This window comes from Conger conger, chromosome 10, assembly GCF_963514075.1.
Source record: "Conger conger chromosome 10, fConCon1.1, whole genome shotgun sequence".
In the NCBI taxonomy this organism is placed as follows: Eukaryota; Metazoa; Chordata; class Actinopteri; order Anguilliformes; family Congridae; genus Conger; species Conger conger.
This window is the reverse complement of record NC_083769.1, coordinates 39,362,565-39,376,087: the sequence shown is the minus strand read 5'-3', so window position 1 is coordinate 39,376,087 and position 13,523 is coordinate 39,362,565. Positions and strand designations below refer to the sequence as shown.

Here is a 13,523-nt window from a genome sequence, read left to right as displayed (position 1 = left end):
ACGTGCACGAGGCTATCACATGCACAAGACTTTCACATGCACGAGACTTTCACATGCACGAGACTTTCACGTGCACAAGACTTTCACAAATGCACGAGGCTATCACGTGCACCAGAGCTATTAGCCTCAATCTCTGTGTGCGCAGTCATCTGTGAGAGAGAATAATGATCTGTCTTTCTCTATCTCTCTAAAAAAAATCAAATTCAAATTTAAGTTGCTTTATAGGCTGGAAATATTGTACATTTGTTAATATTACAAAAGCATTCATTTACATTTTTATTACATTTTAGTCATTTGGCAGACGCTTTTAATCCAAAGCAATTTACAACTACAACTTTACAACAGAAATCAATTACAATACAGATGTACAAGATGCAAGATTCTTTATTGTTACTTCCCATTACACAGGTATAAGAGAGTGAAATTATTTAGTTTTGCCTCTTTATAGGCAGGAAATACTGTACTTCAATATTACAAAATCATAAAGAAACCAATTAAAATACAGATGTACAATCTCCTCAACCCTCTCTCAATTCAAATAAATTAAATTCAATTTGCTTTTCTTGCATGACAAATCACTACATGTTGTATCTCTAAAGCATACCGTATTAAAGAAAACATACATTTACCACTGAACTAAAGACTAGAAAAAAAATAACAATAACTGCACATGAAAACAAGAACTTTTATTTTATTTTGGAATGATTTTTCATCAATGACCTCAACTGTTACCAGTTCAACCTCCTGGATTTGATTGATAGATTTCTTATTACATTTCCCATTTAGCCATTCTACCTTTACACTTCGCTGGTCAGCAGATGATGGGCTGCCTCCCTATAGTCACTTTCCTCCCAATTTCTCAATCCCAGATTTCCTTCCATCAAGGAGTTTTTTCTGCATGCCATTTGAGGTTTGTGTCTGGGGGCTCAGGGCAGGCATTTCGCCTTCTTCTTCCCTTCTGTTCCTTGGTAAAGCCTCTTTGTGACAGCCTTCTGTGAAAAGAGCAATACAAATAAGAATTGATTAGTTGATTGATTGAAATGCTAGTGGAGAAGAATAAGGCATTACATACGGTATGTTAAAAATAAATTATTCAAATCTCTCATTCCCTCTTTCTCTAGCTCAGCACTGGTTGTACAGTCACTTGGAGGGACACAGGCTTCTGCAGTTTCTAAGCTGGACGGTATACCCTGTCTCCCTCTGTACCTTGTCCACCGCCTTCTCCCACAACCTCTGCCCCTACTCTGCAGGTCAGGACGAGACACCTGCCAATCACTCTCAACTGCCAGAATGTCAACTGTCAATCACTGTCAAATGTCAATCACTGTAAACTGTCAAACAGTCGACTGTCAATCACTGTAGACTGTCAAACTGTCAACTATCAATCACTGTAAACTGTCAAACTGTCAACTGTCAATCACTGTAAACTGTCAAACTCCACCCAAATCCACGTCCCTCTCCCCAGGCTCGGGCCTTCCAGAGGTGAGGACCATCCTCTCAGGTGTGGAGCTGCCAGACTACCTGACTCTCTCACACCTGTGTGCCAAGCTGGTGGGCCTCACCTGCACCCTGGCAGCTGGGAGTTCAGTCTTCCTGGGAAAAGTGGTAAAGCCGTGCGCTCACCTGCATTACCAAACACATTCCAGCAGCATATTTCACGCTAGGTCGCTGTTCTCACCTTTTAAACTGCTTCTGCCTTTCTGACCTCCTCCATAGGGACCGTTTGTCCACTTGTCTACCATGATGGGAGCATACTTGGACCGCATGTGCATGTCTATTCATGGGAAGAAGGAGGTGAGAGAGTTACAATCACCAGATCATCACCACAGTGAAAATGTAGAAATGGGTCATAACACCCAATTACGCATTATTTTTATTCAAATTCAAATGAGCTTCATTGGCATGACGTACATAGATACATATTGCAGAGGCATGACAGTCCTTCTCCTTCTTTCTCTTTTTTTCTTTTTTTTTGGGGGGGGGGTGTGGGTATGGATGGAGTTTTGGGTTCGTAAAAAGGGGGTTGGGTTTCAAGGTAAGGTAAAAGTAAAGTTCTTGTGTTTAAATAAAGGAACACGAGAAGTCAAACGTTTCTCTCTCTCTCTCTGTCTCCCAGATGACACCACACAGGGACATGCTGGTGGCAGCGGCGGCTGTAGGAGTGGCCAGCTGTTTCGGAGCTCCAATAAGTGGTGTGCACTGATTAAGGACATGACAAAACACTCGATTAGTATTCAAAAGTTCACATTCTCAAGTGTGTATTAGTAATTGCTTTATTTGCATTCCTTGCCTAGCAACACCTCTATTCGGGGAAACTTGCGTCGCGTACGTGGTTTTAGGCAAATCAGGTTAAGTGCCATGTCCATGTCTTGCAACAAGTTTCCATCAGGGGTTTATCTTGAGTGTGGTTACAAGCCTGAGTCTTTCAGTGCTACAGCACAGTGCTGTAATAAGCCAACAAATAATGTCAAAGATCAGAATGTGATGTGAAATCTAAATCTGTCACAGCACCCAGATGAATCATGGTGGCTTAATTCAGTCGATATAAATACATGAAATTCTTTCAGGTCTCAATCACATTTTAATTCATTATTTAATATCCTCTTCTCTGTTGCTCTCTTCCACCCCTCTCTCTTCCCCCCTCTCTCCCTCCTTTACTCTCCCCCTCCCTTTCTCTTTGTCCCCCCTCTCTCCCTCTCTCTCTCTCTCCCCTCTTTCTCCACCCCTCTCTCCCTCTCCATCTCCCTCTCTCTCTCTTCTCTCTCTCTCTCACTCTCTCTCCCCCTCTCTCTCTCTCCCTTTGTGGTGGTTGTTTGGGTTTTTTGTTGTTAGTTGGCTCATTTTGTTGTTAGTTCTATCATTTCTGTTTCTGGAAAATGTGTTAAAAAGTGAAGTTTTTAAATCTCTTTCTCTCAGGTGTGCTCTTCAGTGTGGAGGTGATGGGGACACACTTCGCCGTGCGGGACTACTGCCGCTGTTTCCTCTCCGCAGCCTGCGGGTCAATGGCCTTCCGGATGCTGTCCGTCCTCAGCCGGGAGCAAGGTGACGACTTCTGCTCAGACACAACTCCACTCTCATTCGATTTTCCGTGCCAGTTCTCTTGCTGTAACTTTCACCAGAGACCATAACACGACGCATAGGCCCAAACATAACTGAATTTTTCTGGCAGTGCTTGAAGGTAATTCAGATAATGATCTTGGATTTCATTTAAAATCTTGACTCCACAGAGACTGTGCAGGCCCTGTTTAAAACCAGCTTCCCTCCCGACCTGCCCTACCGCAATCCTGAAATACTGGTCTTTGCCCTCTTGGGGTAAGTGAGAATGCTGTCCTGCACTTATTCTCTGAACACAGACACTGTCTTCATGATCGTTGTACATTTTGATACTGTCTCGCTTGCTTTGGGTCTCGCTCCTAGGGTATTTTCCTCTTTCCAGTGAGATCTGTGTATCTAATGAGTCTTTGTTTGTCGAGAGTTTGTCTGTTTCTTTGTCTGTCTTTAATGAGGTTGCTGTGTGGAGCAGTCAGTCGTGCCTATTTGTTCTGCCATCGCCGGATACTCCATTTCACGAAGACAAACAAACTCATCAGCAGGATCCTGGCCACAGAGTGAGCGCAGAGCTTCTGTCTCACAGCAATCAACCAGCGGATCAATTGCCGCCGTCACAAAAATAACTAACACAACAAAACAGTCATTGTGTAAAAACAAACATCAGTAATTACAGCAGATGCAATAATGGGTATAAATAATTCAGTGTCATTTCCTGCGACAGTTTGTTAATATAAGCCTCACTCCGCAGAAAGGCGCTATATACAGGCGCGGTCGTGTTTCTCCTGGCGTCTGTCAGCTATCCTCACAGTATGGGACACCTTATGGCCAGTGAGGTGGGTGACGCTGTGTTTACCATAATAGCACCTAGATTCATCATAATTATCATCATCATATTCATATTTATCATTGTCATCAGCATTGTCATTATCATCACCACTGTCATCATCATCAACATCATCCTCACTAAGTTTGCCTTTCTCTCCTCCCCCTTTACCTCTCACAGCTTTCCATGAAGCAGCTCCTCTCTTCCCTATTGGACAGCCGGCAGTGGTGGACTCTATCCCAGAATGCCTCTGTGCTTCCACCTCAGGAGTTGGCCCCAGAGAGTCTCTGGCAGAAGTGGGGTCACCCATGGGCCTCAGTATATCTCTCACTGGGATTCTTCCTGGTTATGAAGGTGCAAATCGCATTGCATTACATTACATTATTGGCATTTGGCAGACGCTCTTATCCAGAGCGACGTACATTTGATTAGACTAAGCAGGAGACAATCCTCCCCTGGAGCAATGCAGGGTTAAGGGCCTTGCTCAAGGGCCCAACGGCTGTGCGGATCTTATTGTGGCTACACCGGGATTAGAACCACCGACCTTGCGTGTCCCAGTCAATGTCCCAGTCATTTTACCTTAACCACTACACTACAGGCCGCCCATCAAGGCAGGACACAGCTGATGTTAAAACTATGTATACAGCTCAAGCTAAAACTATAAAAGAAGAACAGTATTATTTTATTGACATGATATGTACTACAATTACATGGATTTTTGGAAACAACCATTTTGTAGTAGTTAAGCTATATGAGGAAAAATATTTTGTAATTAGTGAGTGGTAATTAAGCATACAGTAAGTATGCAGTAGTGAAGATTATTGCCTCATCTCATAAATCGCATAACATTGATATTGCATTAAAAAACTGGACTATTAAACCCTAGGCATTTAAAAGCCTAAGGAATGGGTGGAGTTAAGGATAAGGCTAACTGTAAACTGTGACTGTCCACTTCACTCGTCACCTTCCCAGCTATGGCTGCTGGTCCTGGCCTGCACATTACCCCTGCCTGCTGGATACTTCATGCCTGTCTTCATCTACGGTGAGACACTGCAACACCGCGAGTCACCATTATACGGAAAGGAAAGGATTTAACCCTTTAAAGTATAAGATCATAAACCTGATTAGAATGTTCTTTACTGAACATGCCAATGCTGATGTAACAATCACTACCGGTAATTTAAAACAATGGAGTTCTAGAACACTGACTTAGAATTGTGAAAAACACATTCCATCTTTTCAAAGGATTGTTTTCAAATGATGATACTTAAGTATAATTTTGTATATATTTAACTATATATTTGAAATGATGATGGAGATAATGGCTGCAGGTTGCTGAGTGGCCAGTTATTATGTTCTAGGTGCTGGAATTGGGCGTCTGATGGGTGAAGGTCTGGCCTGTATGTTCCCAAATGGATTTCACTCAGAGGAGAATATCAGTCCAGTAAATCCTGGGGGTTATGCTCTGGCTGGTAAATGAATTTGGCTTCATCATTTGCTGAGAGTTACTGGCTGTTGTTTGTCTCTCTGATAGTGCCAGTGTTTATTTGATGTTAACAAGGCAGCCTTGTTTTCCTCCACATCCTCCGCTGAGAGTGAATTGCGAGACTGCTACTGTGAGCTAATCATCTCTCTGTCTGTCTGAGAGTGGAAGTGTCCATCAGGTGGTCCGTATGCAGACAGTTTCTGTGTGTCCGTCTGTCTGCAGGCAGTTTCTGTGTGTCCATCTGTCTGCAGGCTGTTTCTGTGTGTGTGTGTGTGTGTGTGTGTGTGTGTGTGTGTCTGTCTGCAGGCAGTTTCTGTGTGTCCATCTGTCTGCAGGCTGTTTCTGTGTGTGTGTGTGTGTGTCTGTCTGTCTGTCTGTTTGTTTTCGGGCTGTTCTTTGTGTCTGTCTGTGTTCAGGCTGTTTCTGTGTGTGTGTGTCTGTCTGTCTGCAGGCTGTTTCTGTGTGTGTGTGTGTGTGTCTGTCTGTCTGTCTGTTTGTGTTCAGGCTGTTCTGTGTGTCTGTCTGTCTTCAGGCTGTTCTGTGTGTCTGTCTGTCTGTCTGTGTTCAGGCTGTTTCTGTGTGTCTGTCTGTCTGTGTTCAGGCTGTTTCTGTGTGTGTGTGTCTGTCTGTCTGCAGGCTGTTTCTGTGTGTGTGTGTGTGTGTCTGTCTGTCTGTCTGTTTGTGTTCAGGCTGTTCTGTGTGTCTGTCTGTCTTCAGGCTGTTCTGTGTGTCTGTCTGTCTGTCTGTGTTCAGGCTGTTTCTGTGTGTCTGTCTGTCTGTGTTCAGGCTGTTTCTGTGTGTCTGTCTGTCTGTCTGTGTTCAGGCTGTTCTGTGTGTCTGTCTGTGTTCAGGCTGTTTCTGTGTGTGTGTCTGTCTGTCTGTCTGTGTTCAGGCTGTTTCTGTGTGTCTGTCTGTCTGTGTTCAGGCTGTTTCTGTGTGTCTGTCTGTCTGTCTGTGTTCAGGCTGTTCTGTGTGTCTGTCTGTGTTCAGGCTGTTCTGTGTGTCTGTCTCTCTGAAGGGGCTGCGGCGTTTTCGGGCGCGGTGACTCACACGCTGTCCCCCGCCCTCCTGGCGCTGGAGCTGACAGGCCAGTCCACCCACGCCGCCCCCGTCCTATTGGCCACGCTCATCTCCAACGCCCTGGCGCGCTCGCGGCTCCGCCCCTCCTTCTATGACGCCGTCTCCGTTGCTAAGAGGCTGCCGCACCTGCCGTCCCTGCTGCGGGCCAGGCCAGAGTGAGCAGCGTGACGGCATCACTCCTCCACGTCACAGCACCGTAGCGCCGCCAGAGTTAGAGTGTGCGGATGAGTCATGCAGGGGGGCGCACCATGAAATCCTGGCCCTGTGCAAATGCAATCTATACAGGCCCCCTAAAAATTATAGACCAAAGCAAATTGTTAGTCTATGTCGGCCTTTTGAGGCAGACGAGTGATGATCTGTTATGCTCTTCTGCTTGTACACATAAATAATATGACATGAATGATGTACATGCTCAGAGGGACTGGCCCTCTGTGGGAATCAAGGGGGTGGATCAGGGGGGGCCCTCTGTGGGACTCAGACTCCCACGTTTTTGTGCAGTTAAGAACATTCTGATGACATATGTGTGATCTCACACCTTAAACAGTTAAAGCATGTCAATGGGCTGGCCATCTCCTCAAAGTGTCACAGAACAGATATGTCTTCCCCTTGTGTGAGAAAGTATTACGATTAATCCATGTAGTGGGAATACAGACTTCTGTAATGATCAAAACTATGACAAAAGAACAGAAAAGAACACTCGCATTTGATCTTTGCCCCTCATCCAGCACACTAGGGGGTTGGGAGACAAAAAAAAAAAAGAAAACTGGATGATTCATTCCTATCAAAGGCTCCCTGCCTGAAATCACATTGGCAAATTGGGTGGCAATTTACTGCCACGAAGGTGGTTTTCAAATCCATTCTCTTATTCTTCACGTTGACCTTTAATCTTTGTAATTGTGTGCGATGTCGGGCGCCCATCTCACCAGGTTGAGCTCCGTTCGGCTGGGCCAGGCTCCGCCCGGGAGGGGGGAGGTGCTGGAGAGAGCAGGGGGGGAGGCTGAGGTGCGTCTGGCCCTCGCGGCCAGCGCACAGACCGCATTCCCCGTGGTGGAGACACGCGGTGAGCTCCCGGCTGCCGCCGCAACACAACCCCCACAACACAGGATTACAGAGCTAATAATGTCGTAATCATTTCATTAGGCTCAGATATGAAATACGCATTAGCCCCATTCGCACACTTTAATGAAATGCCAACAGTTCACTGGTCTGCCCTGCCGGTCTCTCGATGCGAGCTGTGCCAGGCTCAGAGTCTGGATAATTTATGGAAATAGGCCAGTTTGACAGGTGACCGTCATGTGCACACTGAAAGTTTATTCTGGCTTGACTTCATAGAGGAACCCTTTTTAGTTATTTATGGAACCCTCTACGGTAGGTGTTCAAAGTGTGAAGGATCCCATATTGAACCACTTTGCCTGACAAAGAACCCGTGAAATAGACAGGGTTCCTCTATGGAGACACAGAGGAGTCTTTTGAGCCATCTCTTCTGAGAGTGTAGTTGTGAACTAACAATATTGGGCTGATAATTACACAGATAACTTGATGATGATGATTACATACTCTTTAAAGAAGCATACATATACAGTGACACTTGAAGTTAATGTAATTGTGACTACTGTTTAAAAGTAAAAATTACAAAAATACTGACTGACCCATTGAGCCCCCTACCTGTGACCTGTGTTTCCTCACCTCTCCTCCGGGACTTCAGAGTCCCAGCTCCTGCTGGGGTCGGTGAGCAGATCTGAGCTGCAGAGGTTCCTGCGCTGTGCCACGGACGGACACACTGAGCCGGTACACCGCACTGTGTAGACCCTGATAACTCCCTCCGCATTCCCATTCTGTTTCCTGGTCACGCTTTACAATCAGGCTCATGAAGGCCCTGGTCCTTATCTTTGTTGTACGGGTAGCAATTGAAATTGTACTTCCCTCTAGGGTCTTTCAGCGCACTTATCCCTGGTTATGGGTATGCACTTTGTTGTACGTCGCTCTGGATAAGAGCGTCTGCCAAATGCCAATAATGTAATGTAATGTAATGAACTGGCATTAACTAACGTTGCTGTTAACGTGAATCAATGGTGGACAAACACATTCATGAAGCATGAAATGAACTTTTGATGAGTTAATAACGCATTTGTTAACAACTAACCAACATATTTGTAACGTGATATTTATACATTAGCAAACCATAGGATTAACTTGTAATTAGTTTAATAATTAGTTAACCATTAACAAATACATGAACTGACTTTTTCATTCCAGTATGAATTGTCAATAACGAGCTGTACAGATTAAGTTCTCAGTCGTAGTTAGTTAACAGCTACATTAGGCCATGCCAATTGATGGTAAGGTGTGACTTTTCCTCTTATACCCTCCCATATGTGGAGCAGGCAATAGAGTCTCACAGATCTCCACTGTGACGCCTGCACAAAAAGCTCCATGGCTGAAGCATCCCAGGGAAAAAAAAGAACAAATCTCCACATCTAGAGGGGCGGTATTGGAGGTTTAGAGAGGTTCTGACATGGATTAGGTTTACCCCAATATAGGGTTTTACCCTTTATCCGTGCTTTGCATGGCAGCCAATCGCTGCTCGTGTGAGTGTGTGTATGAATGGGTGAATGAGAAGCATTAATTGTACAGCGCTTTGGATAAAGGTGCTATATAAATGCTAGCCATTTACCATTTACCCCTTACCCTCATACTTTTCAACCACATCCTTGAGCAACTGACTTCAAAGGCATCCAAAAAAATGTTTAGTTTTACTTTCCTTTCTAGTTCTTTATGTAACCCTCTATGGTAGGTAGGGAAATTGTGAAAGTTAGATTGAACCATTTTGCCTGACAAAGATCCTCTTGAAATAGACAGGATTCCTCTATGGAGACACAGAGGAGCCTTTCCGAACCTGTTCTTCTGAAAGTGAAGGGGCTCTCATTTCTCATTTCATTTCATTTCATTTCATTTCTCTGCTGATTATTTGATATGTTATTGATTCATTCAAAGGCCTGATACCCACAGGTAGTTTAGAAAACTATGAGACAGCCTGATTAAATGTGGGGACACAAGTAGATACAAAGCAGCAGCCACCACACAGGTATGACACATCCATTAACCAAGCAATTAACATCCCAGCATGCATAGGGTCATGTAAAAACAAACAAAACAATAATAGACAGGCCAGGCTTCCTGTAATTATGACCAGCATGACTGCAAAAGGAAATGTCAGTGAGTGAAAGAGTGGTGATGTTTCAGGGATGACGGTGTTAAAGGAGTGTAAAGGCGTTTTCATTCAGAGATGTGTTAAAGGGGTGTAAAGGTGTTTTCATGGGGAGAGGTGTTATGATGGTAACAAGGGTACTGACAGGTGACCTTAAAAAATGTGAGTACTTTGGATTATTAATGTATTTTCTATGAGAGCTGCAATCCTGCAAATATAGACAGTATTTACGTGTTGAATGGGTTGATTATTGCCGTAGGTATGGTTATAGTTGAATGAGGGTGTGGTTACAATAAGTGCACATCGAAGTGGTGCTGGGGGCCCAATGTGAGATCGTGTCATGGGGCCCAAAATGGCCAGGGATGTCAGCATGGAGATTAGAGGGAAAGGGTCCCTGTGGAAGCTCCAGAATCACCATGGCTTTACAAGCATCTGAAATGCAGGTAAACGACACCAGCAACCAGAAAACAGTTGCATGCAAATTTCATCAGTTTAAACATCGAGTTAAAACATCAAAATGTGAGTGACCAAAAAACCGATGAAGTGACTTTATGTTGTCCATGTTCACGATCAGTGCAATTTGTTTCCATTCAGGTTTCAGATAAGCAGCTTGGAGACGTGTGTTTAATCCAGCCAATCACTTTCCAGGCCTCCGTCCATACCACAGTCCAGGAGGTACAGACATCTTGTGGTAAACACATCCTTTGGCAAAGTTTGTATTGATATCCTGATTGTGATGAATCATTGTGACTTGTGTTTCTCAGGCCCATCAGATAATGAGTGTACTGTCCACACAACAGCTGTTTGTGACTGAGCAGGGCAGGCTGTCTGGGGTCATGACCTGGAAAGAGGTAAGAGGGTGAGAGGGCACTACTGTCTAAATCAACTCCACGTCCTGTGGGCTGCAATATCTGCAGGCATTTACTTTAACCGTGCGCTACACCTCCTGATTCCACTAATTAGCTTAGTATCTGAACCAAGCAGTGAAATAATTAGTGACATCAGGTGGTGTAGGGCACGGTAGGAGCAAATACCTGCAGACACTGCGGACCACAGGGTGTGGAGTTGAGTAGTGCTGATCTAAATAATGCACACACAAATACAATGACACGTACGTATGTAAACACACACACACACACATGCACACACAGAGGCATGCACACTACTGATATGCATATAGACACTGAACAACGTACACACTTTTTATCAACTTTGGTGATTACTTACAATACAATGGTCATCTTTTCAGATGAAGACAGCTATTGAAGATATGGCCAATGGAACAATTGAATAAAAACAGAAGCAACTGGACTAGGAGTGCATGAGGAATCCAGCCATTTGCACCAGGGTATTTTTGGCCCTCGCAGGAACCCGTAGTCCGCATAAAGCCCCTTGGCTCCTTTCTGTCCGTGACTGATGAAACAGAATCTGATTGGTGTCATAAATGTCTGGCTCTTCTGGAGGAGAGCCTGGACGTGTTGTGTGTTGGCACTGGTCATGACAGCAGCACCAGGTTCTCCAAACAACGCTGAGTCATCGGGGAGTGTGTTATCTCTGAGTGTAGTGCTGGCTCACGCCTCACAAGGGACAGTATTATCTCCTTCTTCTTTCTCTCCCTCTCTCTGTCTATCTCTTATTGATCCTGTCTTCTTACAGCGGCTGGTTCATAGCCATTTTCAGGGAAACAGTCTGAAACATTTCTTCTCAGCCTCTCACTCCCAAAAGCCTGTTTGCTTGTGGAATGAAGTCCGTCAACAGCTGTCAAGGCTTTTTTTCCAGCATTTGGAAAAAGGATACATACAAAAATGCACATAAATACACATACACACACGCATACGCATGCCTATAAGCATTTAGTACAACACAGAGTTAATCTTGGTTTTTTTTGTGTATTTTTTTTTATTTATTCTGTGGAAATAGCACTCACCGCTAACACTAGACAGAAACCCAGAAAGTCGAACGCATCAATGATTCACACAATGAGCAATTCTATTAATGGAACAACACTTGGATGAAGTCAAGATCTCGCTCCCTCCGCCCGTCTCTTTCGCTGCACCCTCTTCTATCAATGAAGTGTGGACACGGTTTAATGATAGAGAGGGAACAGACAGATCGTTCTGTGCACTTGTTATTCTTGCCACTACAGCCCTGTCAGAAATGACACCACACAACGCCACCATGGCAACCAATCAGGGCACTGCCCACAGCATGCCCTGTCCGGCATAGACATCCAGGGACCTACAGGTCTACGGGTGTTCATTTCAAACTTAGATTCGGATGGATTTCAAAGGAATTATTCGACAGTGAAACCAGTATGAGCATTTAGTCACAGCTCACAGCTCAAGGCTTTTTTTTCTTTTTCTTCTCTTTTCATCTGACTTTGGTGCATATTATTTAATCCTCTTTATAGATTATGACTGATTAAATAGTCTGCAGATATGTGCCTAAAGAGCTTGCCCTGTTGTGTGTCCATGAATAACTGTCCTTAAAATGGTCACCAAATGTGCTTTATAAGCAAATCGATACCCACTAGCAGTTTATTCAGCAATTTTCTTTTTTTAAATCACATGTTAGGGACATAAAAAATATGAAATCATACAGTATATTACATATGTTCTTATGGCATGTCACAAATAATTAACTGGTGCAGTAGAGGTCTGGTAATTACATATTAATGAAGAAATTACCTATGATAACATGTATATGAATGCATACAAGACACAACCTCATGTGTTCCAAAATTAAATGAAATCAATCAAAATATTGGCAGTTCAATCATATCTATTTACATCAATTGTGGGTTCCTAGGTCTGCGTTTTGCAAATACTGTTGTTGAAATGCAATGTTATGTTTTAGAAATATTAAGGAATTTAAATGCATTATATTCCCCATTATTCCAATAAAAATGTAGATTGTTGGCCAGTGATTAACCAGGGCTAGGCATCAGCCTAACTTCTTATCAGATGAGCTGCAAAAGTGCTGATTGGATAATGTATGCAGTTGCTGATTGGCCCTTATAAAAGAATTGGCAAAAAAAAAAAAGCAACCATAATACAGATAATTTCCTGTGAAACTAAAAGCTTGTTTCTCTATGTCCATTCAGAATAACTAGCCTTTAAATCACTGGAAAGGTTCATTCTATCTATCAAGCATATGCAGCTTTGATATTAGGAAAAAAGTCATTTTGTGTCTGGAGAGTTCTGTGTCATTAACCTTGGAACTGTGACAACAGCAAACAATAAAGCAAATGTAGTAGATGAGATCTGACATACAGTAGAATTTGTCAAAACGAGTCTCTCTCTCTCTCTCTCTCTCTCTCTCGCTCTCGCTCTCTTTCTCTCTGTCTCTTGCTTTGTCTAAAACTGATATCATCATGCTCAACAGCTTAATAAACATGATGCGTAACACCAATGATTATAGTAATTCAAAAGAAATGGATTCCACACAACAGTAAGGCTACAAAATCACTTGCATCCATTTATTCATTTATAGCAGCAGGGGACGGAAGACTGTCCAGAATTCGGTCACCCCGCTGCTATAAATGAATATATAGATGTTGCTTTATTTTGTGTGCAAAGCATTTCTTCTGGAGAAGGAACAACTGAGATAAAATGAATGTTCTTAAAAATGAACTTTATGAAGCTATGCTTTCTCTGGGAGTATAAAGAATTGCTGTCTTTCCTGATCTTTCTAGAAAGCTGGATTGATACAATTATGAGGTTACCATAAACATTTCTAGACATGAACAATTTGTTTTATTTTTCATTAATTCAGTTTAGCCTTGAATGAGTCATGTTCTGACAGTCTATATTATTGTGTGAGCTATGCCATTGTTTAAAATAGCATGTCACAAAGGTTAATGAAACAGACGTTGC

At 43.3% G+C, this 13,523-nt stretch overlaps 1 protein-coding gene across 1 annotated transcript in view; it reads left to right on the top strand.

The window, feature by feature from the left end:
• clcnk (chloride channel K) overlaps positions 1 to 10,942 on the top strand; it is an 11,430-nt gene extending 488 nt beyond the window's left edge. Inside the window, exons 3-19 of the mRNA XM_061259108.1 lie at positions 1,122 to 1,250; positions 1,466 to 1,605; positions 1,717 to 1,794; positions 2,117 to 2,192; positions 2,917 to 3,042; positions 3,228 to 3,312; positions 3,507 to 3,608; positions 3,800 to 3,884; positions 4,055 to 4,228; positions 4,847 to 4,916; positions 5,236 to 5,346; positions 6,379 to 6,595; positions 7,367 to 7,500; positions 8,146 to 8,199; positions 10,223 to 10,323; positions 10,413 to 10,499; positions 10,898 to 10,942. Of these exons, the coding sequence (XP_061115092.1) occupies positions 1,122 to 1,250; positions 1,466 to 1,605; positions 1,717 to 1,794; positions 2,117 to 2,192; positions 2,917 to 3,042; positions 3,228 to 3,312; positions 3,507 to 3,608; positions 3,800 to 3,884; positions 4,055 to 4,228; positions 4,847 to 4,916; positions 5,236 to 5,346; positions 6,379 to 6,595; positions 7,367 to 7,500; positions 8,146 to 8,199; positions 10,223 to 10,323; positions 10,413 to 10,499; positions 10,898 to 10,942 (1,814 nt within the window). The remainder of the gene's footprint in view (positions 1 to 1,121; positions 1,251 to 1,465; positions 1,606 to 1,716; positions 1,795 to 2,116; positions 2,193 to 2,916; positions 3,043 to 3,227; positions 3,313 to 3,506; positions 3,609 to 3,799; positions 3,885 to 4,054; positions 4,229 to 4,846; positions 4,917 to 5,235; positions 5,347 to 6,378; positions 6,596 to 7,366; positions 7,501 to 8,145; positions 8,200 to 10,222; positions 10,324 to 10,412; positions 10,500 to 10,897) is intronic.
• The last annotated feature ends 2,581 nt before the right edge of the window (positions 10,943 to 13,523 follow it).